The 25,873-nt window shown below is 40.5% G+C and overlaps 2 protein-coding genes across 2 annotated transcripts; one reads left to right on the forward strand and one right to left on the reverse strand.

Annotated features, from left to right (window-relative positions):
• The first annotated feature begins 895 nt into the window (after positions 1-895).
• On the forward strand, positions 896-15,019 carry LOC118404754 (low-density lipoprotein receptor-related protein 12-like). Its single transcript, XM_035804080.1, has 8 exons — positions 896-1,006; positions 4,371-4,470; positions 5,254-5,450; positions 5,810-5,990; positions 6,370-6,513; positions 6,820-7,212; positions 7,690-7,821; positions 13,339-15,019. Exons 2-8 carry the CDS (start codon positions 4,398-4,400, stop codon positions 13,506-13,508), a joined length of 1,290 nt encoding a protein of 429 aa, XP_035659973.1. The 5' UTR covers positions 896-1,006; positions 4,371-4,397; the 3' UTR covers positions 13,509-15,019.
• Positions 15,005-24,857, reverse strand: LOC118404890 (angiopoietin-related protein 7-like). Its single transcript, XM_035804271.1, has 4 exons — positions 23,297-24,857; positions 17,742-17,849; positions 17,063-17,332; positions 15,005-16,584 (listed from the first exon to the last, which is right to left on the reverse strand). The coding sequence occupies exons 1-4, from the start codon at positions 23,763-23,765 to the stop codon at positions 16,235-16,237; spliced, it is 1,197 nt and encodes a 398-aa protein (XP_035660164.1). The 5' UTR covers positions 23,766-24,857; the 3' UTR covers positions 15,005-16,234.
• Positions 24,858-25,873: the final 1,016 nt, after the last annotated feature.

Below are 25,873 nucleotides of genomic sequence, written 5' to 3' on the forward strand. Positions count from 1 at the left end.
AGGTGGCACGTTGTGAGAAAGTGGGAAAAAAGTATAACCCTACATTGAGCAAGCTATGTGTTTCCATATGTACATGTATGAGATATTTGCGAAAATAAATAGTGAACATGCTATGTCCCTTGTTTGTTGTATTTTGTTGATTTTAGAGAAGCCGTTTTTATAAAAGTAAATGCATTGTCTTATTGCTAATTTGGATTTTATCATGATATGATGACTTTGCATACAGTAAACATATATTATATGTTTCTTGTAGGCAAAGTTATATCCTGCATTTTATTGAAAATATGTAACAAGAAAACTAGAGTTTGGAAACCATACCTCCATGAAATACAATTTAGTTTAATTATGCAAATGAATTCCACATTTACATAATTTATGCCTGGATATGTATGCCTAACTTACACATGTCACAAGTATGAAATTCCTATCATTTACCACTCAGACAAATTATGGCAATTCTGCCCATATTATGCAAAAGAGGTCTATATTTGCATAATAGGTAAAAACTAATTTTCATAATCGGTATATGCAAATGTTTCACTTGTATTAAGGCCCTATTATGGACGACATGAATTATAGAATTTTTTTTATCAAGTATACAAATTAATTGAACACATCTGTGTAATTAGCATGTCATTGTGTATATCCCTGTTTAAACTTGAAAATATTTCTGTCCGTTTTCCTTTTGCTGAATCGGTTACTGTACAGGTTACTAGCTTTAGTTAAATGCAAAATTTGGTAATACAGGTAATCCGCAACTGGGCCTATAAAGATATACTGTAAAGACAGGATTGTAGGTTGTTGTTGACGGAACTGTTACAATACTCCACTTCTTCCCTCCAAAAGCCATCATTGATCTAAATCACGTGATCAGGAAAACATCCAATGGGAGCGAAGTTCTCAATGACCGCGCGTAACTTGACTCTCTCGCCGATCTATAAATAAGTTTGGTCAGCGCAGACGACACCAATACAGGAACGTTACTGGCCTTCAATCCTCCAAAACGGTAAGTCAAAACCTTTTGATATCTCAACTTTATCGTTAAAGAAGCCTGTACAACTTAGTAGTGAAACTCGGTGCTGTTGGTGAATGTTTTAGTGGTATTTGACAACATCCAAAGACAGAGAAAGACGATTTCTTTTCTAACGAAAATCGACAGACGGACTGCGTGTTAGTTTTTCCCGCAGGTGCGTTTAGACGGAGTGTTTGTCCGGTTTGCTTATGGAGTTCAAGTCTGTATTAAGTACTTTTGAGAGGATGTTTTCGCGGATTTAGAGAAGAAAATCGCAACAACATGTTTTAGTATCACGTTCATCCTCATTCTTACGCGTATACGGTAAGAACACTCCTCCTCGTTTCCTATGGAAGGAATTTGTATTAATTATGATTCATGGCCTTTAGGGCGCGGTCAGATATACCTTGGACTGTTTTTGTCATGGTAGGATTTTCAACGAGTTTTGTGAGACCAGAACTGATTTTCAATTTAGACACGGATAAATACCTTACGATAAACTCGCGGCCGTCTAAAATAGCCTCAATTTTATGTCGTACAACAGACGTACGACACATTTTGACCCACCTATTAAGTAGACAAGACTTCCAGTGGCAGTGAAAAAAAAGAGTTTTCAGAAGTTTAGAAAGAAACTAGTTCTTATGTCAATTTTACAGTATCACAAAAGGCCATTTTCTGTATGTCATGTTACCAGAGGATGCTATTACGTATTGCAGTGACATTATTCTCCAACTATTTCCGTACACACTGAAGTAAAATGCACGCCACTGTGGAAGATATGCGTGTGCGTGGGACCACAGACCTCTATACACCTACGACTGTCTTGTTAGCTGTACTAATTGCAATTAGGCGAGCTTCCAAGACAAACACAGGAGTAGAAATGTTGTTGCAGAAACAAATGGATGTCGTAATAACCACATGAATGACGCATTTGATAAATATACATTTTGTATCATGAGCATGAGAAAATGATTGCTAAATGTTAACCCAGCACATATATAGAGCTAGAATTCGTCGATGAAGGTTAGACATCCAGGTAGAGACCGATACGCCAAAAAGCAGTTACTCAAGCAACTGGATATGATTTTGGACACGGTCAGACGTTTCAGATAGCATCCACTATCTTTCGTAGCTGAAGTGATCTCTGAAAAAACTGGAGATAGAATTCGTTGTAAAATCCAGTACATAGTTTTAACGTATAAAAGACGTTTTATATTACGAAGAAAGGACAGATTTGAGTACTAAGTTAAACTGAAAATGCCAATTTTAACTTCCCCTTACTGTAGGTAGACGAACACTGTTGCATTCATTTTTCCCACACGAGCCCAATACCAAACCAATGACGCAATGCGGGGTACCGTTATATCGGAGCCCGCCAGAAAAAGGCGGGAACACGTAGCGAACAAAGGCGCGCCTCTGTTCTGAGCGAACTGTGTTTGTTGAGCGCTAAGTGCAGTTTGAGGTAACCTACTTATAACGTTCGCTACTCGTGTTGCATGGAGAAGTGTTTTTGTTAAGCCGCGCTCACATTCGATATTTCTATACCTCCATGAAAAATTGAGATATTGTTTTGGGTGTGCGGCGTGCGTGCATGTACGTATTCTTGCGTGTGTGTGTCTTGCGGAATATACGAGTATGTAGTCAGCAAAAAACCTCGATCTGAAAGGATTGTGATGACAGTGTGGTATGTGGGTAGTTGTGACAGTACAAAGGTCAAGGTCGGTTTGGGGTACTCTCCAAGCAGAGGTTCGGATCCGGTTTTTTCTTAAGTTTTAGGCGTTTTTATTGGCCTTTCTGTTTTGTACTATTTTCGTTATGTCTCGCACCATAAAGATAACGGTACAATATAGAAATCCCGAAACGCCTAAAAGTTTTAGAAAACAGCCGTAGCCGAACCTCTGCTTGGAGAGTAGATTTTGGCCCCCTTTGTGTGTGACCCTGGTACTGCAGCAGAACTTCCAATGCTACGTATTTATGACGACTAGCCCCGTGTATCCGCTTGGAGATACGTATATCACTCAAAGATGTAGCCTGATTATACACAACATTTGTGATTTTCAAATGGAAGAATTTGCTTTGTTTTTCGTGACGCCTCTGGAAAGAGCCTTTTTGATTGCCGTAGCCTGGATATTGACCTTGATCATCTTACGATCTTATCTTTCTGTGACACAAGTTTAGACACATTTCATAGAATTCTTCGCCTTATTGGGGCAAATTAAGTCCAATGTGCGTACACAGCAAGTCAGTCACCAATCACTGCTATGCATTTAACCCAAAAATCACCATAGTGTTACAGGTCACAGTCACACGTAATGTATACGTGTTGCACAGTTTAAAAAAATCTTGTGTGCGTCTATCAATAATAAAACCATCCAAAATAGTCCCTTGTCGATAAACATTGCCAACTGTTCCCCTTTCAACCTTTCTTGTGTGTTAGTACTTGCGTGTCCCAAAATAACCTGAATCCTTATTTTCCATGCTGTGTAACTACAATGAAATGCGATACTGCTTTAACGTCGATGTAACTGGCATTCGAGCGACAAAAGTACTAAATAGTCAGTCAAAATGTTCCCGAGGAAGGTGACAGACGTACTCTGCAAACAGAGCTCGAGGTTCAGCGTCGACTGTTTTTGACGTGTTTCAGGCGTTTTTGTCGGGCTTTCTGTTATGCACTGTTTTCTTTAAGGTCATATTGATGAGTTTCTTCTTCCCATAGACTTCTATGTTATAATTCGTGGTTTAAATGGGCGCGTTTATAATGAAGCTACGTGAAATTTCAGCAGATTTTTCATTCTATGTCGAGCACATTTACCCTTTATCGTGGGAAAAAATTGCCAACGTAAACTATACGTAGGAACTTTTTTTATAGCAATTACAAACTACGATTAGTCAATCCCCACAAAAGGCACTTTTTCGCTGCTAGTGTACAACCGCACCACTCAGAACCCACGACTGTGTACCTCCGACCTAGCGCGCGGCTGCAAAACTTCACCTGCTAATTTCTTCAGTTACAAATAAGCTTTCACCAATCTAACTTTTGAGATCAGTTCCGCTGGCTAAAAGGGAATTTCTCACCGCTAAAAACATGCGTCCGTGCAGCCGTTCATTTTTGGCTCGGATCTCTTTTAGGGGTACCCACTCGCGGAGTAATACATCAATGAGACCTTAAGTCTGCGAAACTACGGTTGAATAAAACACTTGCTAATTGGTTGTGTAAAGAATCTTGTTATTCAGTGATTTACCAGTCCGATGAAACCGATAACCGATACTGTACACAGAATCGCATATTAATAATATTATTTTTGCACTGACCACTGTAAATATTGATAACGTTAACGTTGTTGTACCGACTTTTTAGGATCACGCAACGCTTACAGAGGTCAAAATGATGCTGATCAGTACCACCATTTTTGCCACCTGCCTCTTGGCAGCCGGGCATGCTGCGGACTACCCTACAGGTTTGTGCTGATTCTCTATCATGACGTCGCCAAAAAGCAGTTAGGCCTAGGGGAAAAAAATGTTGTGTTTCCTGTTTCAGTCCTGAAAAAATTAGGGTCGGTAGGTAGGGATTATCTTTTTTTTTTTTCTTGTTTTTTTTTAGGCTGGCCAAAATTCTAGTGATACATATTTACAATACAGTTGTACAAAGTAAACTGAAATGTATGATGACACTTGTCTTTCAATGTCATACTTTAATTTTGTGTATGATAGATACATTTATCCTTCATTAGATGGGACAAGCAGTGTTTTACTTCAATAGGAAGCAGGCTAAATAAAAATTCTAACTGGAAGCTATGTGACTCCACCGCCCACCCAAAAAAAAGTCTAGGGTCGGCAGTTTTTTTTTAGGGTAGGTAGGGAAACAGGAAACACAACATTTTTTTCCTAGGCCTTACTCATACCCTCTACCAGGCTCAATGGATCGCTGGTCAAATAATAGTTATTGGATGAATAATAGAGTCAATACTACGCTAGGCCGGGGAGTCAGTATGTGACCCTCGTCTGACGAAAGACATTGAATGGTTACGTTGTCTGAAACGTCTGACCGTTTCCAATATCATATCCAGTTGCTAGGGTAACTGCTTTTGTGGCGTATCTTATTACCTGGATGTCTAACCTTCATCGACTCATCATGATGTAATTACACAGTCTCAATGTTGCAGTACATAGGAGGACCGTTAGGGGCGCTACTATCTCTAATTACCTTGTCATTGACCATTCGTGTACTCACTACTCCACAGTGTACATGTCGGCCCATGAGAACCAGGCAGTGTCCGTGTCCCGGGCAGGGTACATAGAGTGGCACGAACGCTTCCAGTACCAGGATGATACTGACGTCACGCTCACCCTGCAGGCCGGAACCGGAAATAACGTCAGGCTGGACTTTCTCAGTCTCAACATCGAGGGGTCGCCCGGCGCATGCGTCGACAAACTCGAGGTCTGTATTTTCTTTCGTATTTTCTTTTTCTTTATTCATCCTTTCACTTAGCTAAAATTGAACAAAAATAGCCGAGAGGAAAACTGTCCCGTCAGTTTGGCAAACGTATTTCTATAAAGATCAATAATAGAACAGCTACAGCAAAAGAAACAAACACAAACACAAACACGCGCGCACACATACGCACACCATAAGTTAAAGAAAGCTTAAGGAGGAAAGAAAGAAAGAAGAAAAGAAAAAAGGGAAAAAAGAAAAGGGACAAGAAAAAATGCGAATGCGATAATAGTTCAGCCCATTTAGCTTAGGGTAAAGTACTGCTAAGTTGAAAGACAACACAACAAATGAATTGATACTTACAGGTGTACGATGGTGAAGGGACGCCCGTGGAGAACTCCACCCGGACAGTTTGCGGTACGAACGTGGCGGTGGCGGCCTTCACGTCCCGTACAGAGAACGTTGTCCTCCGTCTGCGGTCCGATAACATGGTCCGGGGGGACTTCAGGATCCTCTACAACGTCTTCAGGCTAGTGGGCCCAAATGGTAAGACATTCAGTGTGTAAGTAGTTGTAGGGAAAAAAGTAAGAAAAGGAAAAAGTGATTTTAAACATGTAATGTGGGCAAATTCTTTGGAAGCTAGTAACATGTTTCATGTTATATTACATGTACACGGAACACGCATGGTAGCTTTTCGTTGTCTCAAAGTAGTGTCCATGGCACATCTGCAAAAAAAGCAAAAACAAAATTGGACGATCTCTTTGCAATACTTCATTATGTGAAATTCGTGAATGTCTATATCCGTAACACTTTGAAGTTGAAGGCCACTGTGGCACTTTGTACATGTAAATAAACGAACGAATGTTTCGATTGAAATTGATATTGATGTAATAACTGTACATGTGGTATGTCTTCCATTGGACAGAAATGTGCCCACGTGACCATTTCAAATGCACCAATCAGCGCTGTATCCACGAGTCGCTGCTGTGTGACGGGATCGACAACTGCGGGGACAACTCGGAGGAGTCGCAGGCCGCATGCGTTGATCCTGAACTTACGCCTGTCAACGGTAAGCAGATTCCCGGCAACTTTCAATTATTTTAGCTTGATAGACAGATTCTTTTTTTTTTATAAGGTTTATTCCTTTGCCCCATCGGGAACACAGGGCCTCAGTAAGTAGTCTCCAGCTCCTTAGATCTCCGGCGGTCTTCTTCGCTCGTGCCATGAGGTTTTTGCGTGCTCTAGGTCCTTCTTCACACCTCTCCTCTATGACAGCCTGGGTTTTTAATAGCTTCCTCTCCTTCTCTTGCCCTAAGGGTTCTTTTGTTACAAAGGGGTGGTAAAATGCCTCACGGTCTATTACTTCATTTCTCAGTGACGATGAAGAACACTTGCGGCCGGACCCTTCCCATCGGCCACTCCGGTTACATCTACAGGGGTGACAGTTCACAGGACAAAGTTCACATCAACACCACGACGGTCTCTGATAGGCGGAGGGACTGTCACGTGACCCTGGACGCGCCTGCGGGGTACCACGTCAACCTCCATTTTGAATTCCTGGACATCCAGCGGAACTTCCCCTTCAACTGTGCAGACCAGCTCCACATCTTCAACGGTCGCCATGGCAACGTGACGACAGCTGCCAGGACGGTCTGCGGCATCGACGAGAGGGATTTCACGTCCACCGGAAGTGACGTCACTCTCCACATATCGTCAGCGTTCGGGCGGAGGGGCAGTTTCCGGATCATGTACACTCTCTTCCGACCTAGTAAGTTTTACTTTTACTTAGGCTAAAGCGGTTCCCTTGTATCATTTTTCATGACTCCAAAAAACTTTAAATCAAAGACATTTAATAATTGTTTAGTTCTTAACTTAACTAGCTAGATTCAATAACTGTAACTATGTGTAAAGTTGCTTTAGAGAAAAGTTGCATTAAAACACAGAAAAGTTTACGCCCGTTAAGCTTGTTCATTTCAGTTGTAAGCGCAGACTATACATTTCAGAAGTTGGACAGGTTTGCTGCCCTGCTCGCGCGGTTTTGATGAAACTAACTACTAGTAACTGTTAACCTGTGATTTCTCATCTCGAAACGAAACGTTTTCCCTAATTAGAAATACACGGGTATTTTCTTCTTCTTTTTTTCTTCTTTTTGATAGCGCACTACCTCCCCACATCCCTCCAAGAAGACTAGGCTAGTGTTACGATCTTCCATCAAATGCCCAAATGTTTTGCTCCTTTCCTGTAGGCAGCGGGTCCTGCTACAACTACGAGTTCCTGTGCCAGTCCGACCGCCGCTGTGTCCTTTCTGACGTCACCTGCGATGGCAAGGACAACTGCGGGGATGCCAGCGATGAGACCACAGGGGCTGGGTGTACAGGTAAGGTCGCAGAATCGTGACTGGACTATGTTTTCCAGAAACCCATAATCAGATGGGATACGCTACAAAGCGAAAGAGTGGCTCGCAAAAGTTCATCCAAGATTGTGCAATCGACTGCCAGCTTATCTGGACGGTCACTAAGTCAGGAAAGACATGAAGATACTATGTATTAACAGAAGGAAATCCTAATTATCTTCGCCAGCGAAGATTATAAGATTGCTTACTTGGGTCTGTATGTAGGTCAACAGCATATAAGTCGAGAAATTGTGGATGGAACTTTTTGATTTTTTGTAGGTGTGTAGCGGTTGTCGAAAGGCATGCCTAGTTTGAAAATGGTTTACCTGGCGTTTTCCTACGGTACAGCAGCGACCTTTGTATTTTTTCGAGGTTTGTTTCGAGAAGCATAACTCAAAATGCAGTTGGGCGATTTCTACGATATTTGGCAGGTGTGTAGCGGTTGTGTAAAGGATTGTCATGTGCGAGAATGGTTTAGCTAGCTTTTACCTATGGTGCTGTAGCTGGCTTTGTATGTAATTGCGTTTGTCTGTTAACACGATAACTCGAGATGTTCTACATGGATGCTAATGATATTTTGTTGATAGGTAGGGGACACAGAAAGGAAGGTCAAGTTCGATAATGGGCCTCCTAGCGACTTGTTTTGGTACTGCAAGTGAGCGTCAAAGCTTGCGCCTAAATTTTCCAGAAGTGCCATGTTCATGATTTTTAAGTGGTGGATAGCTGTTGGGACTAGGAGTGAATGGTGTAAATTTGGGCCCCCTAGCAGCTTGTTTGGAACTGCAGTGGGTCTTATAGTTTGTAACTTTTAAAAAGGATAACTGCAGAGGGGATTGATGGATATTCTTTGCTTTTGGTAGGTAGGTACTTAGGGTGATTATCAATATAATGAGATGCTAATTATGTAAATTGCGATCTACTTAATATGATTACTTTGGGATTCTTATCATGGAGAGAACCACATCCCTTACAAAAGTGGTGTGCAGTGCAACATGACACTGGCACCATTGTCACCCTAGTCCAGCACTAATGTGTGGACCATTAATCTTCATTTATCATTCAAGCCCTTCAGACAGAAGCAGAAGCCTGATCTCCTTTCCCTGACAAGGGCCAGTCACACCAAATTAACCCCCTGCCCTCAGTCTCCGGGTCTTAGCACAGACAAATCAAAGGTGGAGCAGAACTAATCGTCATGCCATGGCAGGGTGTTACACGCCCGCCCGTTTGAGGTATAAGACATGGTCACGTAAAAAAAGATTAAAACATCGCGGTGGGCCAAATCAGGCTGTCAAAGGTGCCAACGTAATCCTCATGAGTTGTCCGATCGCATACAGTACGCTTAATGATTCAAATACTATTTCGGGATGAGATTTGAAGAGTCAAAGTTGGCCTTCAAACTGGCTCTTTTTGCCTGATTTTGGCCTCGATTTCACACTGCATGGGGGTTTCCGTGCAACCGATTACGACAATATCATATACTTCCGGGTTGTACGAGTGCGGTCATAGAACGCGGGTGGTATCGTATCTTGTCTCGGTTTGTGCTAGGTTGTAGAGGAGGATCTAAGTAAGGCTTATGAATATACTAATACTTGGAGATTAGCAATTACTATGCCTGTCAATCAGCTATTTTGTCTTTGCGGGGCTATGAATGGGGGGATCTGAGTAGCCTGACGTGATAGCCAGGCCAGGTAGACTGTGTAAAGTACCTCTGACTTAACTCGCGATTGCAAAACTTTACTTACTATTTTCATGAGATGGACACAAACATTCACCAAGGCGGGGCCGTAACAATCCTTACGTATGACCCTTAGGTAACCCTTAGATGACCTATTATCTAATATATAGGCCAGTCACTCAAAGTTTGTTTATTAGTTCTTTTTTTACGAAAAGACTGCAATGTACATTTTGTAGAGTGAAATCTTATATAAAACTAGAGTTCCACGAACACATACCTTTGCCAAATAAACCAGGTTTGTTATGTAGAATGTGTTACTCATTACATTTTATTTTATATGCCTGGAGTTGGTTCCCATTGCTCATACAAATGAGATCCCTATTTACATAATAATATTAAATTGTATCAAGCATCACTTAAGTTATCAGCATACCAAAAATCATGATGATACTTTCATCCTTCTTGAAACCGGCTCCTGCAGTTCAAGGAAAGACGTTAGCGGACCCAAACATACACCTCTTACTCTCTGCCATCTTTTTCAGTTACATATGTGACAAATTTGAAAGTCCTATCACTGAATGCAGTGGATTTATCAACTTCTGTCATTAATTATGCAAATTAACTGTTAATTTGCATAGCTAGTATCTCATTGTGTAAGTTTTTACTTAGGCTATCTACATACCAAAAATCATGACGATCCGTCACCATTGCTCATACAAATGAGATCCCTATTTACATAATAATATTAAATTGTATCAAGCATCACTTAAGTTATCAGCATACCAAAAATCATGATGATACTTTCATCCTTCTTGAAACCGGCTCCTGCAGTTCAAGGAAAGACGTTAGCGGACCCAAACATACACCTCTTACTCTCTGCCATCTTTTTCAGTTACATATGTGACAAATTTGAAAGTCCTATCACTGAATGCAGTGGATTTATCAACTTCTGTCATTAATTATGCAAATTAACTGTTAATTTGCATAGCTAGTATCTCATTGTGTAAGTTTTTACTTAGGCTATCTACATACCAAAAATCATGACGATCCGTCAACACGTTCATATTTTCCCATTAATTATGCAAATGAGATCATCATCTGCATAATTAATAATGTATTGATATTTCTTTCTTTCTCAGCTACAAATGTGACAAGTTTAAAAGTCCTATAAAGGAATGCAGTGGATTTACAAACTTTCCTCATTAATTATGCAAATTAGCTGTCGATTTGCATAATTATAATTCCATCATGTAAGTCTTCCCTTCGGCTATCTACAGATCAAAAATCATGACGATCCGTCAACACGTTCATATTTTCTCATTAATTATGCAAATGAGACCGTCATTTGCATAATTAATATGCATTGATATTTCTCTCTTTCTCATCTATATATGTGACAAGTTTGAAAGTCCTATCGTGAAATGCAGTGGAGTTATAAACTTTCCTCATTAATTATGCAAATTAGTTGCTGCTTTGCATAATCAGTATTCCATTATGTACATTGTTACCTGGGCTATCTACATACCAAAAATCATGACGATCCATCAACACGTTCTCCAGTTATTCTCGTCCAAAGTTTGAAAGGAAATCGGTGACTGCAGTTCCAAACAAGCCGCTAGGGGGTCCAAACTTACGGCACTTACTCTCTGCCCCAAGGGCTATCTACCACTAAAAAATCATAACCACAGCATGTCCAGAACACGAGATATCAAAAATTGAGGTTCTGCTGCAGTACCTTAGCAAGCCGCTAGGGGGCCCATTATCGAACTTGACCTTCGTTTTCCCGACCCCTACCCACCTACCAAATATAATCGGGATACATCAAAGGCTTCTCGAGTTATGCTGTTAACAGACACACAGACACACACACAGACAGACTCACAAGCCTAAAACATAACCTTATCATTCTGGCAAAGGTAACTAAAGACCTAGCCTAACCTAGGCTAACTAAAGACCTTACATCCAGCTTTGCTATATCAACATCTCGTATTAAGCTGTATTTGGTGCTTATCCGGCCCATTATAGCCATAATTACATACATTAATCATTCAAAAACAACGACCTTCGATAAAGAATGTTTATTTGGCGAAGATGTGTGTTCGAGGAACTCTAGTTATTATTACCTTTGCCAGAATGGCTAAGGTTATGTTTTAGGCTTGTGAGTCTGTCTGTGTGTCTGTTAACAGCATAACTCGAGAAGCCTTGGATGGATCCAGATGATATTTGGTAGGTGGGTAGGGGTCGGGAAAACGAAGGTCAAGTTCGATAATGGGCCCCCTAGCGGCTTGCTAAGGTACTGCAGCAGAACCTCAATTTTTGATATCTCATGTTCTGGACATGCTGTGGTTATGATGTTCGAGTGGTAGATAGCCCTTGGGGCAGAGAGTAAGTGCGGTAAGTTTGGACCCCCTAGCGGCTTGTTTGGAACTGCAGTCGCCGATTTCCTTTCAAACTTTGGTCGAGAATAACTCCAGAACGTGTTGATGGATTGTCATGATTCTTGGTATGTAGATAGCCCAAGTAACAATGTACATAATAAAATACTAATTATGCAAATCAGCAGCTAATTTGCATAATTAATGACGAAATTTTATAAATCCACTGCATTTCATGATAGGGCTTTCAAACTTGTCACATATATAGATGAGAAAGAGAGAAATATAAATGCATGTTAATTATGCAAATGGTGGCCTCATTTGCATAATTAATGAGAAAATATAGACGAGTTGACGGATCGTCATGATTTTTGGTATGTAGATAGCCAAAGGGAAGACTTACATGATGGAATTCTAATTATGCAAATCGACGGCTAATTTGCATAATTAATGAGGAAAGTTTGTAAATCCACTGCATTCCTTTCTAGGACTTTCAAGCTTGTCATATTTGTAGCTGAGAAAGAAAGAAATATCAGTACATATTAATTATGCAGATGATGATCTCATTTGCATAATTAATGGAAAATTATGAACGTGTTGACGAATCGTCATGATTTTCGGTATGTAGGTAGCCTAAGTAAAAATTTACATAATGAGATACTAATTATGCAAATCAAATTAACGGCTAATTTGCATAGTTAATGCGGAAGGTTCATAAATCGACTGCATTCCGTGATAGGACTTTCAAACTTGTCACATGTACATACATGTATGCACATATGTAACTGAGAAAGATGGCAGAGAGTAAGAGGTGTATGTTTGGGTCCGGTAATATCTTTTCTTGAACTGCAGGAGCCGGTTTAGTTTCCTACTTTGAAAGAGAATAAGTCAAGAAGGGATGAAAGGATCATAATGATTTTTGGTATGCTGATAGCTTAAGTGATGCTTGATACAATTTAATATTATTATGTTAATAGGGATCTAATTTGTATAAGCAATGGCGAAATGTTAAGAACCAACTCCAGGCATATAAAATAAAATGTAATGAGTAACACATTTATGTCTACAGACAACATTCTACATAACAAACCTGGTTTATTTGGCAAAGGTATGTTTTGTGATTTGATTTCTAATTTGAATGTACTAAAGTAATGAATTTGAGAATTCTATGATCCCAGTGCCTTTTATAGTAGGACAGACACCATATTGTAATTATGGCAGGAGAAAGATTGATATATAGGTGCCAGTTATACAAATAAGGGCGAAAATGTAATGAATTTTTAGTGATAAATGATGTGAATTTCATACTTATGACATGTGTAATAGTAAAAGGTGTACATCAATATGTAACGTTATAGGTAAGTTTGAATTCATAGCTTTCTTTGTTGCAGCTCTGGAATGTTTATCAATGATCGCTTGCAAAATGTAGAATGTTTTCTGACTTTCTTCCAGAGCGAGCCGGCGGGTCGGGGCTGGGTGTTGCCGGGATCGTGGGGATCTGTCTGGCGGGAGCGGCTCTGCTGTTCATCCTGGGCGGGCTCATGGTCTACTTCAGCGGCGCCATCAAGGGTCGCATCACCGCCTGCCTCACTACGTCACAGACGTCTTACGATCCAAAATAAATTCATATCCATGCGCCAATACAACTCCTATCTAAATAGGCCAGGGTGTCATTTTCAAGATTTCTTGAAGTAAACCATTGAACTTCTTAAACTTGAATAAACCCTGTTTTTTCCCAAAAATTTTAGTAAACACAGCATCAAAGCTAACACTAAAAGTTTGATTGATAGACTTTGGTATATTCAAATTGAAAATTACTTTCAGAATTTTCACCTTTCCCCTTTTCAGTATAGTACCTCCTTGGTTCATCTTTACTTTTATGTCATACCTGTGACGCGAAAACGTTCGATACTGGTGTTCCGGACCGTGTGATAACTTTCCGTATCACATGGGCTCTACGTTGTATCAAACGGGCTCCATTCGAATAAATCGAACTATTTCGAGCGGGCCGAGTGGGGCGCCGTCGAAAATTCGAATACCTGATTTTTATATCAACAACCCGACAACTTTGAAAACGTGAAAAGATAGATAATACCGCTCGTTGTTGAGAATGACAGGGACCATATAACCCGATGCCGTGAGCTTAGATTGTTAGAAAAAATGCAGAAGTCAGAAGACTGTCACCTTGAAGTCATGCTAGAGGTCAGAGCGACTTGTTGAGTGTTTTGAACAGGAAACATTCACTCTTGTTTGTAAACCACTGATTCGATGGACGCAATCATTTGTTTAGTTCCAAAGGCTTATTTTGACTGAAAACATGTCTCAGTTTGATTTGAACGTTTCGATGTTTTGAACGTTTTATCTACAGATTTGTCCAACGTATTGCCACTGCATAGGCGTCTAAAACGCTTCACAGAAGTGCTTTAATCTTAACTTTGATTTAGTAGAGCCAGACTGTTTCCAGGGCCTACACAGGCAAGCTTCTCGTCTTCAGGGCCAACATGCCTTCCACTGAGGAAATTTTACCACAGCGCCCTTTGCCAATGATGTTTCTCGTACGGTCTCGTTCAGAGGATATGTGGTGAAATTTTTATCAGTACATGTTATCCCTTGTGCCAAGGAGCTGACCCGTACTAAGGTCCAAGAAACAGGCTGGTATCTGTCTGACTTGATATTTGTCTTTTTGGTCGACCTGAAATGGTTTTTAAAAATAGCCCAGCTGTGTGTCACATGTGTGTCTTCTCGGCTGCGCATTTGGCAGGTGGTACGTTTAGTGACCTGCAACGTTTATTTAGCTACATTTATGGACGAGATAGTCAAGTCATAGACGAGATAAAGTTCGTTTTACTACAAACATTTGAAGTAGGGCGGTCCGCAGGCAGACTGCTTGGTTACATTTCTAGGCTTTGTGTCATAGTATGGTTGATTTTCCTGCTTTACCTATAAAAAAGAAGAGACAAACTTGTTCCTGCCATTTTTTGGTGAGACAGCAGAAGTTACTGCTACGGGCGTTTTACTCTGGATGCTGTGATTTCTTTGCTAGACTTGCTCAGTGCATTTCAATGTTAAGCTATATCTAAAAGTTCTACAAGTGAATGCACTTTGAAATAAAGCGAAGTCCCAAATGAAAACATTTATTTGTATTTCCTTCCCATTGTATACATTGATGTATAACGTTAACATCGCCTTTATTCATCTTTATCACTACCAAAGAAAATTCCCAAAGAAATACATTATGCCGCATATTTTGAAATGAAAGCATATATGTAACTCATTGTAAATGGCAAAGTGTACCGAAGTCACCATTCAAGAACAATTTGTAGGTTTCTCAACATTGTCATCAATGCTTATAACACTTTCAACAGGAATTATAGAAAACAATCCAACTATAGATTGATCATATACAATGTAATAGCACGAACGTTCATCTTGCTCGTTATACAACATTATTGACATAAAAGGAAAGTGGATTCGTCAATTTTTCGGAAAGTCTTCTTGTCTTCTTCAAGATAACGGAAAATATTTCTTGAACTAAGCCGGGGGCCGATACCGACTTCATATGACCCTTGACCCGTTATTGACGTCAGTCATTGGAAGGATGATTTGAGTCATAAAGGTCTCGGCTGTACTGTAGAATACTAAATTTAGATAGCTTGTTGAAAATTTGGAGTGTCAATCTCAATTTGTGTCGGAAAAGATTATGTTAAATCCCCCTCCAAAACATTGACAGTCTTTTGACCTTAAGGCTTAAGTTGATACCAACATTATATATGATAGGGGGTCCAAGAAGAACCTTTGCAGGAACTGAGAAGACCAAACGGTACTCATAGAAAGGTCGCTTAGCTCATAAATGTCTTTTTTAACATCAGGAAAATAAACAAAGTATTAAAAGATCTTAAAAGCCTCTGTGCGAATTTATGTTATCAGACTTGTTAACCTTAATAAACCTTAACCGTAACAAGATGTGCTCACATAGTACAGGAACGAGCTGTTAGTGAAAATATACAAAGTTCAGAATCATGTAAACAGGGTACGGGCTTGAGCGTCGTCCAGTTTTCAGTGACCCTATTTCTGGATTCTGATTTTTCTTCGAGACCTCCAAAGGGATAACCCTTACTGATCCTTTAATATCAGTACAAATAGGTATCTATGCCAGAGAATATTTAGCCAGTAGCTAGTGTAAACAATACGTTTAACTCCAGATTGCTTTTGTTGATTTATTTTACACTCAAACCTGTTTGTATCCACTTGTCTGATATAGATATAGATGAAAAATACTTTAATCGGAAAGCCGCTATTGTTCTGTTGTGTCAATGAAGATTACGATGACCTATATTTGCATTTTTCTCTAGCAGTGGCCAAAGTTGGCGGGCCGTATTTTCATCTCTTCGCTCTTGACGGAATAGAACATGCCCTTCCACTGTATCCACTCTATCCCGTCCCCCCTGCCGATGTGCTCCCCCAGAGGATGGTACAGTCCATTCAGGTTGCTATGGTGACAGTTGCCGTACCACCAGCCACCGCGGAACCGGTCTGCGCATGCGCTGGGGTCCGAGTCGTTGTCCTTGTCTGTCGTGCTGAAGGGTCGGCCGTCGTGGTAGGTCAGTGCGTCTCCTGAACACGTGACATCAAACAAACAAACAACTGCAGATCCACAAAGGGTAGATAGGGGGCCAACATGTAATGATGATCGTTTCCCTTAGTGTGTCTAAGGCTACTCCGAAATTAGGACGATGGATGTTCACATAGAAAGCTTCAAAGAAACAACTGTAGATCTACAGCCAGCCAGCAGCTAGAGGGCCAATATATGTAATGATATAGTTGATCATAGTTTCTTTTCATATCATTACGCACATATACTGCCGCCGTGGTAGCTTTGATCTTTATTTGATATATTAAGATATGGCGTACCAAACCCTGAAAAAAGGATGTTCACAAAGTAGGATACATAGAAAGATAAAAACAGCTGCAGTTCAACAAACAGCAGCTAGGGGGCTCACGTTCTATAGTTTCTTTGATTACTATATCGGCTTACATACAATGTAACGTTTCATGTGTCAAAAGTGATGAAAGCTAAAATTACTGAAGTGCGAAACAATTATCGCTTCTCCGTAGAATCCCTAGTCCCTTTACCTGAAATGGTTCACCCATAAAGTTAATAAGAAATAAGTGTTACCTGCATTGCCATTGTACCATCCGAGCCTCAGGCGATACTTGTCACTTTCTGGTTCCAGGTGAAAGTAGGCGTAGTGCGCATGCGCTCGCCTATCGTCCCAGTCCGTCAGCGTCACCCGAAGCTCGTGTGGCTGCTGTGACGTCAGCAGTCGGATCTTGCCGTTGCCCAACCAGAACTCGCCCCGAACGTTGCCGAAGCCCCGTCGGTAGTCGTCCCAGTTCCGGAAAAAGTCGACCGTGCCGTTCAGACGACGCTGGATAACAGTCCAACCTATGACCGACATCAAAGATTATTATCATGTCATCATGTATTGGCCAATGAAAAGGCTATGCTTTTCATTGGCCAATACATGACTGTTAGCATGTTATCATGTATTGGCAAATGAAAAGGCTCTGCTTTACCATAAACACCCGTCATTATTACTCTGTATGCATCATTACTCCACACCCACCGCTTCGCTCACTCGGTGGTTTATTTGGTGGTCATATCACCCATGTGAACTAAAAAGCATTTTTCTTGAAACTACTAGTATGTACATGTATAAGAATCGAAGTGATGGAGAAATCTATCTAAGGGCACAACTAACGTAAAGTAAACGACGTCTGAGATATCTTGCACTGCAAAAATTTGTATTTTCCATCCTTTAGTTTAGCATTAATTAAAAATGTACAGAACGCACCTCCGCCGCTGTCGACCATGTCACAGTAGACAGGAAATGACGTAGTGTCCACCTGTACCGTGTACCGCCCGCTAACCGTGACGCCCTTCCGGTACATACCGGCACAACCTGGGGGTGAAAGAAAAGGGTGGAGATTTTGTAACCAGCTTTTGTTGCAAAAAGCACTCTTCTTTTTACATTCTGTATCATGTAATATTTTCATTTTACAACAACATCTATTAACGTTACACATATTGGCCATTACGAAGTTTGTATTGATTTTCAATTCAAGACTTAAAGGGTATTTCAGAGCCCACTTCTTCGGGTGCAATCTTACATGTAAATGGTGAATATAAAGCTGATCATGATTCAATACGAATACAGCATTATTCAAGTGCTTGTTAAAAAAACTTTCTTATGTACCCAGCAACAACCGAAATTCGGTTAATTAATCAATGGATTATACTGACATATGTTATAAAATCATCAGCTGGATAGCAGCAACGGTAACGCAATTCCAACACTAGAAAGGCCGGTATTTGCTTAGGAGCAAATTCAGCTATTTTCACTCCGCTCTCCCCTTTATGCAAAAATGGACTTTTCCAAAATTGAACTTGAAAAATCCAATGTGAGTACTGTACGGTAATCAAACTTTTATTTCTTTATTACAACACGCACACAGCATGCTAATGTTTCACACATTAACAAAGCAAGCACCGTTTTACTTCAAGAAAAAAAATAATGTCACAAACGGAAATTTTCTACTGATGCAACACGTTATGTGACCCTAAACGTTGGTATTACGTACCCACAGCAGACAATAGCGTGGTTATGATTAAAGTTTTCCTGCTTATTTACACAAGGCAAGGGCAATTACTGCACTTATTTAAGGTTGTCACAAGCATAACTAATCTTCATACAAGCAGACATCACCAAACTGCACTACACTTTTAACTCTTTACCAAGATATGCTTATTAGCCGTTTTTAGCGAAGTGCAATTTAAAAAAAATCCAATTGGATATCATGGCTGCACTGCAATTACATTATCATTACAAATACATGTGGGACCGCGTGGCACGATCGGGAGCGCGTTGGTCTCAGGCCCGAGAGGTCCCGGGTTCAAATCCGCTTGCCGTGTCACCGATCTTGTGCCCTTGGGAAAGGCACTTTACACGACTTTCCTCACCTAACTCAGGTGTAAATGAGTACATAGCTTCGGCTAGTGGCAGTAACAGGCCTTTGTTGTGGTGACAGGCCATAGGGGCATGTTCGGGCATGACGCCATGACACACGAGTCAGGGGTAGGAGGAACCCCTTACATCCTTGGTCGGAAGTCCTCCTAGGAGACGGAAACTCCAAATAACAAACCTGCATCTGCTGGGGCCGTCTTACACGTTGCAAACAATTGCCCCTGTAGGACTTAGTGCGCCAGTGGACGAGAGGGTGGTGGAGAAGGAAGTGCACACCCCTCCTTCACCTTAAAAAGTGCAGGCCAGGCAGACGGGTCGCCTTAAACCCACCCTGTCTGCCTACCATTGTCTTCCGAGACAGACGGATGCCAAAACAAATACATATAAATGTATGCACATTGTATTCAGACAAAAAGGATCGCATTCTGTTTTTATACTAAGAGTTAATCAGCTAATACATTATATTGATGAACAAAGCTAATTAGCGACTGTATGTTTGCACGGAGTCTGTTTTGCATATCTAAATGTTTTGCATGCCTTTTGTCTGAAAAAAAGGATGCAGCAATTGCAGTTATTATACGTCTGTTATAAACTTAACGTCCCATTTATTTTCCACATAAACTAATCAGTTTATGATTATCTAATTATTCTGATTAACTGTTTGTATTACAGTGCATTACTAAATTACACAGCATATACCATGACGTGGTGTCTGAAAAGTCATAAAAACGTATTCATGTCTGTCATGAAATACAATGTTTGAACTCATGGTTGGTATAATAATATCTCTAATTGTCACTTAGTTTAATAGTTACAATATTGTCCCAAATAGCCTAATCATACATAAAGCTGGTGTTTCTGTCACAGTAACACTTCTTGTACGTGACTTTGCTATCCTCTCCTTGGTGTCTGTTGATGCCACCTTTGTAGCCAGTTGACTATTGTGTTCTCTGACAGGCCAGACTTTGTGGAATTAGTTGAGTTCGAGCACCCGACCAATAATGAATTTAGCACTGTCAAATTGACACCCTCTATAAAGGCACAACCCCACCTGTCTGCACAACAGTCCTGGTGGTGTATCCTCTTCCTCCAGTAGAAAATAGAATAGAATACAATAATTAGTATTTCCTTTGTGTAATTTCATGTACTGCCACCCAGAGTAAAAGGAAGATCCTTTTTGTTTGTTGATTAGAAAAAAAGCCACACCTGATTACATATATTCTTGTACAACCAACCTGAATGGACAATTCACAACATAGTGTAACGTTTGTACTAGTAGATTTGCCCTTGAAAATCTGTACTATCATATAACGTTACTATGGAAGAGAACTACTGTACACTTTTCACCTATAATTAGTAGAATCATATCATAATGTTTAATTAGTAGAATTGTAAGATATACTCTGTATTCTTTCTTTTTTCGTTGCAGTTTAAAGTTGGCCATACAAAATTGACTGTACTTTTTGTCGTGTCAATAAAGCTTGATGATACAATACTAGTACTGTCTCATCAGTCACTGCAAAGCGCAACAATATTCCATGCATGCGCTCCCACTTACCGCGGCATTCTGACGCTACGGTATCGCTTATCCAGACACTCTAAACGTGGGTAAATCAAACAAAAACTGCACAATAACGACGACAAGTTACCCAAACTTGTTACTGCATTTGTGTATTGTTGCCAATTTTAAGATAAACAGTACAATTTTTCACTTACTTTTAACGGACTTCTTCCCGGCGACATATATGTACTCCCAGCCGCTAAGTTGAAAAACCCTTCCTCATTGGCTGTACCCGAGCTGACCAATCAGGTCATCGCTTCCGCTAAGTGTCGGGCGCATATTGGTTCCCTTCTAAATTCAATTAGCCACAATGCACAGCTGCAGGTAAACAGCTTACGTCACGCCCGGAAACGTCCATAACCATATATGGTGCAACGGACGCACGTGCAAACGTGACCATATATGGTTACACGCGCGAAACGCGAGCTCGGTGAAAATATGCGTAGATACCCCGCCAAATTGGCTTTTAAATGATTTTGAAGTGACGTTTGGCCAAAAATAATACCGGGGTCCTTTTAATAAGTATCTCACGCAGTATCATACCAACTTTCAAGTCATCTGGACGTAATACCTGGGCACGGGAGACATGAATATACAGCCGGGCCAGAAAATGACCTTAAAACATCCCTAAAATCATTGTAAAGGTATCTATCAAAAAAATGAGAAAAACGGGTCTGGGTATCGGCCCACTGTACCCTTGTGCCAAATTTCAGGCCATTTGGTCCAGGAACGACGGAGAGGAATCACTTTAAAGGTCGCGACAGGAGAAAGAAAGAAAGAAAGAAAGAAGAAACCGTATGAAAACAATATTTTCACTCGAAGCGTACCTACGGTACGCGGAGTGAAAATAATAATTTGGCAAAGGACCTATCCAAACATTATCGTAGTGAAACTATCCACGTGTATGTATAACTCTTGACCTAACATTTTTACTATCACTGGGATACCGCGTTCCACTCGACTTATCGTCCAGCTGGCCCTGTACAGTCCCGTTCTATGGGAGGATGTGTTTAACTTTTAAAGAAATCCTGATTAGACTTCAAAGAGCATAAAGTGCCGTTTCCTCTCGTGTAGTTGACACAAGTGGAAGACCACACACACATCGTTAACTTTATGGTACTCTCTTCAACCAAATGTTCAGTTCCGACTGTTTTTTGACGTGTTTTTAGCCGTTTTTTGTAGGGCTTTTATGTTTTGTACCGTTTTCTTCATGTCCAGGTGGCCACTGGATTTCCAAAGCAACGGTCTATGTACTAGTGCATGTACTTCCTGTGTGTGTAGTATAGATTTTGCCTCTCTGAATTTGCTTGGAGATTAATACACGAGAGAATCCTCGCCAGTTACGACTGACAAAGACGAGGGGTGATACCAACTCAGTCACTTATGGGACCACATTCTTGCAGCAACGCCGCCATGCGGAAATTAAAAGCCCTTTATTTGACGTCCGCATATCATTTCCATTTGTAATTGAATACCTAAAATTTCACTTTTCGAGTACATTTTAAAGTATTATCACACCAGAAATACCTCACATTTTATCGCCAGGAGAAGAACCTCTACAATCGTTTGAAAACCAGATAAGAGAACAACTTCAATTTTCGGTAAACTCAAATGAATTCGGTCGAAAATCTCCTACACAACAAAACACCTTTGTACTGTCCAGAGGATGCATATGCCATCCATGCAATGTACTGAAGTTTCCTTCTCACATGTCTCTGGTTTTCGTCAGGTGATATCTAACTTCAGGAAGGATCAGCAACAAACAGACGTCTCTTGTGCAGAATGGAATGAAGGGATTTCCGTAACCTCAAGGCATTATACCACATTCCGGACCCCCTTCACTGATAACATATGAAGTTTCTAGGCATTACTGCAAAGAGTTGTATACTAACATTATGACATATCAATTAGTTGGCGAAACGACTTTGGCAATTAACTTAGAGTTTTGTTTTTCAGACACTTTCGAGCAACAAAGCTGTTTGCTGAACATGTCTAGCTCACAATTTTGTGAATCTTTGATTTTTGCACTCTCTAGATCTATTCTTATCACATTCTGCTATTATTGTATATAGCTTGTAAGAGCCTAAACGTACAAGAGAAATATCCTCATTCTTTGTTTCATTATCACGTCATGGCGATGGTTACTCTTAAGGAATTTTACTTGTGGAAAGAGTTTTAAGAAATTGGGTAGCCACTTTTAGATATCTGAAGCTATTTTTGAGCACTTGCCATGTTATTGGTATCTGAGAGTCAAGTGGGGGCCCACACATGGAGGACGTGTATCAGTGCTACAGCTGGCGGTGCTGGCACCACTTGATGTCGGATCTGCACGGTCACAGTGAATGAAAATAACCAGTGAAAAACCCCTCCAGCGGTCGGACATATGCTAGTAGACTATATGTGAATATACTACTGTGATGCCAATGTGACAGAAGCTACTTCATCGGGGATGCCACAAGAAGATGTTTTCTTCTGGCACAACTTCAGCAGTGATTCAAAAATGTAAATAACCACTTCCGAACACATGTTGCGATTATTTATTTCCATTTGATATCTGCTTCCAAAGAATGTTAAGTCTGGAATTTTTTTTCGATATCTCTTCCCCGTATTCTCTTATATCAACGAGAAAGAAGTTTGGCCAATATTCAATGCATTTCAATTATGATTTCTACTTTTACTTGGGTTTTATTTAGAAATGGAGTCCTGGCATATACAACGTTAATGTTTCATATAGAATGTCTTATTCATTCAATACTTACGTAGTGTGGTGGATAAACATAAAATCAATTTCCACAATGAAATATTATCATCAAACTATCGTTACCTATGAATCCCGACGGCATACTCGTCGCCGTCGAACGGTCTTCGGTAATCCTCGGCACCTCGTCGGCCTGGACTCGCGCGTCCTCGGAAGCCGACGCGTTTCCGACGCGCCACTGCAACTCCATCAGCATTTTCCTCTGCGCTTGGGCCATCTTTTCCACCCTCTCTATCCTCCGGGAATTCTCGTTCGACTTCTTCTGTTGTTGTTCTCGCGCGAGCTCGAGATAGTTGATCCGCATGTCTATGGCTGGATCCGAGGGGCACATTCGGTCATCCTCGGGAACTATGAAGGTGTAGGTGCACCGGCCCTCCCTTACCGCTCGCTCGAACATGTTGAAACCGTAGTGTCCGCGAGGAACGTCGTTTAACGTACTCTGTGAACGACTTCTGGCCACAAATAACACTACAAACAGAAATAATTTCGTCTCCTGGACCATTTTGACACTTGAATTATGAAGGATGAGCGACATATGCTTTGCTGTAACAGTCTAGAACACTTTTAGAAGCGGCAAAAGTGAAGATAAGTGGCCAACACTTGATCCGCAAATATCTGGAAGTGCTCGACGTTCTTAATACAATCTTTGAAGAGAAGAGGTTTTTGATACGGTGTGACTATACGTCATAACATTCAAGGTCTTTGATTGGCTAACGTCATCGCAAGCTCGTTCTGGATTGGTTGAAATAGTAATTAGATGTAAGCATTATCCAATGTTTCATAGGGAACTTCACAGATAATAATAGCTGCGTGGAGATAGCCATCGCTGTTGAATTTATTTTAAGCTTGAACAACTAAGGGTCAAAATAAGGTCAAGAATTACAAAACGGAAGCGAGAAAGAAAGACATCCGTGTACTAAACTTAAAGATAAGCCAAGTGCCTCGGGTGCACTCACTTCGGTAAATCACTCGACTTTTACTGGTGTATGTGTGTGGGAACATAGACCAGATGGTATTCAGGGAATGAAAATATATAGTACCCCTTTTGAGATACTGAAAAGAGGGTCAACATGCCTTTTTCCGTGAGGCAGAGTGAGCTATTTTTGTTGACCGTTAATGATAATCTCCAACCAGATCCAGCGGCGGCATAGCAACATCAAAGGGCCAGCCTCACCTGTTGGATACTGTTTAGCCCTTTGGATACTGCGTGTCACCGATAGATCTGCTTGGAGAGTGCGTTAATCGTAGCTCAAATTTGACGTTAATTTTGGCAGGGCTGTCTCTTTTATCTGGCCCCACTCATTGTTTTGGAGCCCATGTTGTCGATCATTCGCAATTATTGCTTTAAGATTTATCGTTAAGCATTATTGACAAATTAGTCGTATGGCGAAGTCTAGCGCAGATTATCCAAAATAGATAAAAGGCATGGAGCGTTATAATCATTGATATCATTATTGTTTGTTTGTTTAAATGTAAGTCCAGGACTGCCTGAAGTAAGCCAAGCTTCGATCTAAGTGTACCCTAAACAAATACTGAAGTGAAGTTAAGTGAAGCGTCCGGTTTAATTTTGTCGGTGTTCACAGACTAGATTTGCCAAACGGCCTATGAATACAATAAAACAATCCAATGAATCGCCAACGTTTCCAAAACCTTTATTGCCATTCAATTTTGGCACAGCTTGAGCTGTAAGGTCTATGGATCTATGATAACGTGACGATCTTGTCGTGTTTTGTGAAACGCTGTAATTTTGGTAGAAACCGCTAGGTAGGGCCATGTTAGTTTGATTATATGGATGACATTCAAAACGGAACTTTAAAACTGATGCGAGTGTGCGAATAAAAAGTTCAACTTCTAAAAAACAGCTGGTTGTCTTCATTATGCAATTTAAGGCCATGTTGATTTAATTATATGGATGACATCCGCGCTCGCACCAATTTTCGGCCTTTTCCAAAAAAAAAAAAGTTTTTGACCACACAATAAATTTTGCAAGGCAGCTGTAAAATGAGCACAAATATTCTGTAGATTGAAAAAAAAAGTATCAGAAAACAGATAACTAATGCCATAGAATGCCAAAATAAATCTAAAGTCAAAGAATAAAATGTGAAAGGACAGAAAGAAAAAAAATCTTTGTACGGGGAGGTACCAGTACAGAAAATTCAGGTCCCATTCAGGTCCAGAGGATCATTTTCAGGTCCGGATCTGAACCTGGACCTGATTGTCTGTGGAAACTTGAGAACTGGCAATACTCAAAACAATGGTAATTGGTCAGTTTTGCTACAAAGAAAACTGTTTGGTAGATTATTGGACTCCCACTGGCATTTGAAAATCCCATCTCCATGTAATAAAGGCTAGCTGCCTCTGTACCTTTGACTATAGAAACTTGGTACAATTGACTATAAACTCTACTTGACTTCCTCTTGTTGTCTGCTTGGCCCCCGCTAAGACCCCAAATGCCTGCCGACATAGTGCGTCCATTTTGTGATTGGCGAAACCTGTTCCTCTGATTTTGTCCAGGTCTGTTTTTTTTTCCGATTGGTCCAAGAAGAAAAAATGCCTTGCACCCGTATGATGTACTGGTCCCTACATCTAACTGTTGGTATACCATATTATGTGTGTTATTAATAAAGTCCTATGTTCAACCTT

This window comes from Branchiostoma floridae, chromosome 17 (genome assembly GCF_000003815.2).
Source record: "Branchiostoma floridae strain S238N-H82 chromosome 17, Bfl_VNyyK, whole genome shotgun sequence".
Classification (NCBI taxonomy): domain Eukaryota; kingdom Metazoa; phylum Chordata; class Leptocardii; order Amphioxiformes; family Branchiostomatidae; genus Branchiostoma; species Branchiostoma floridae.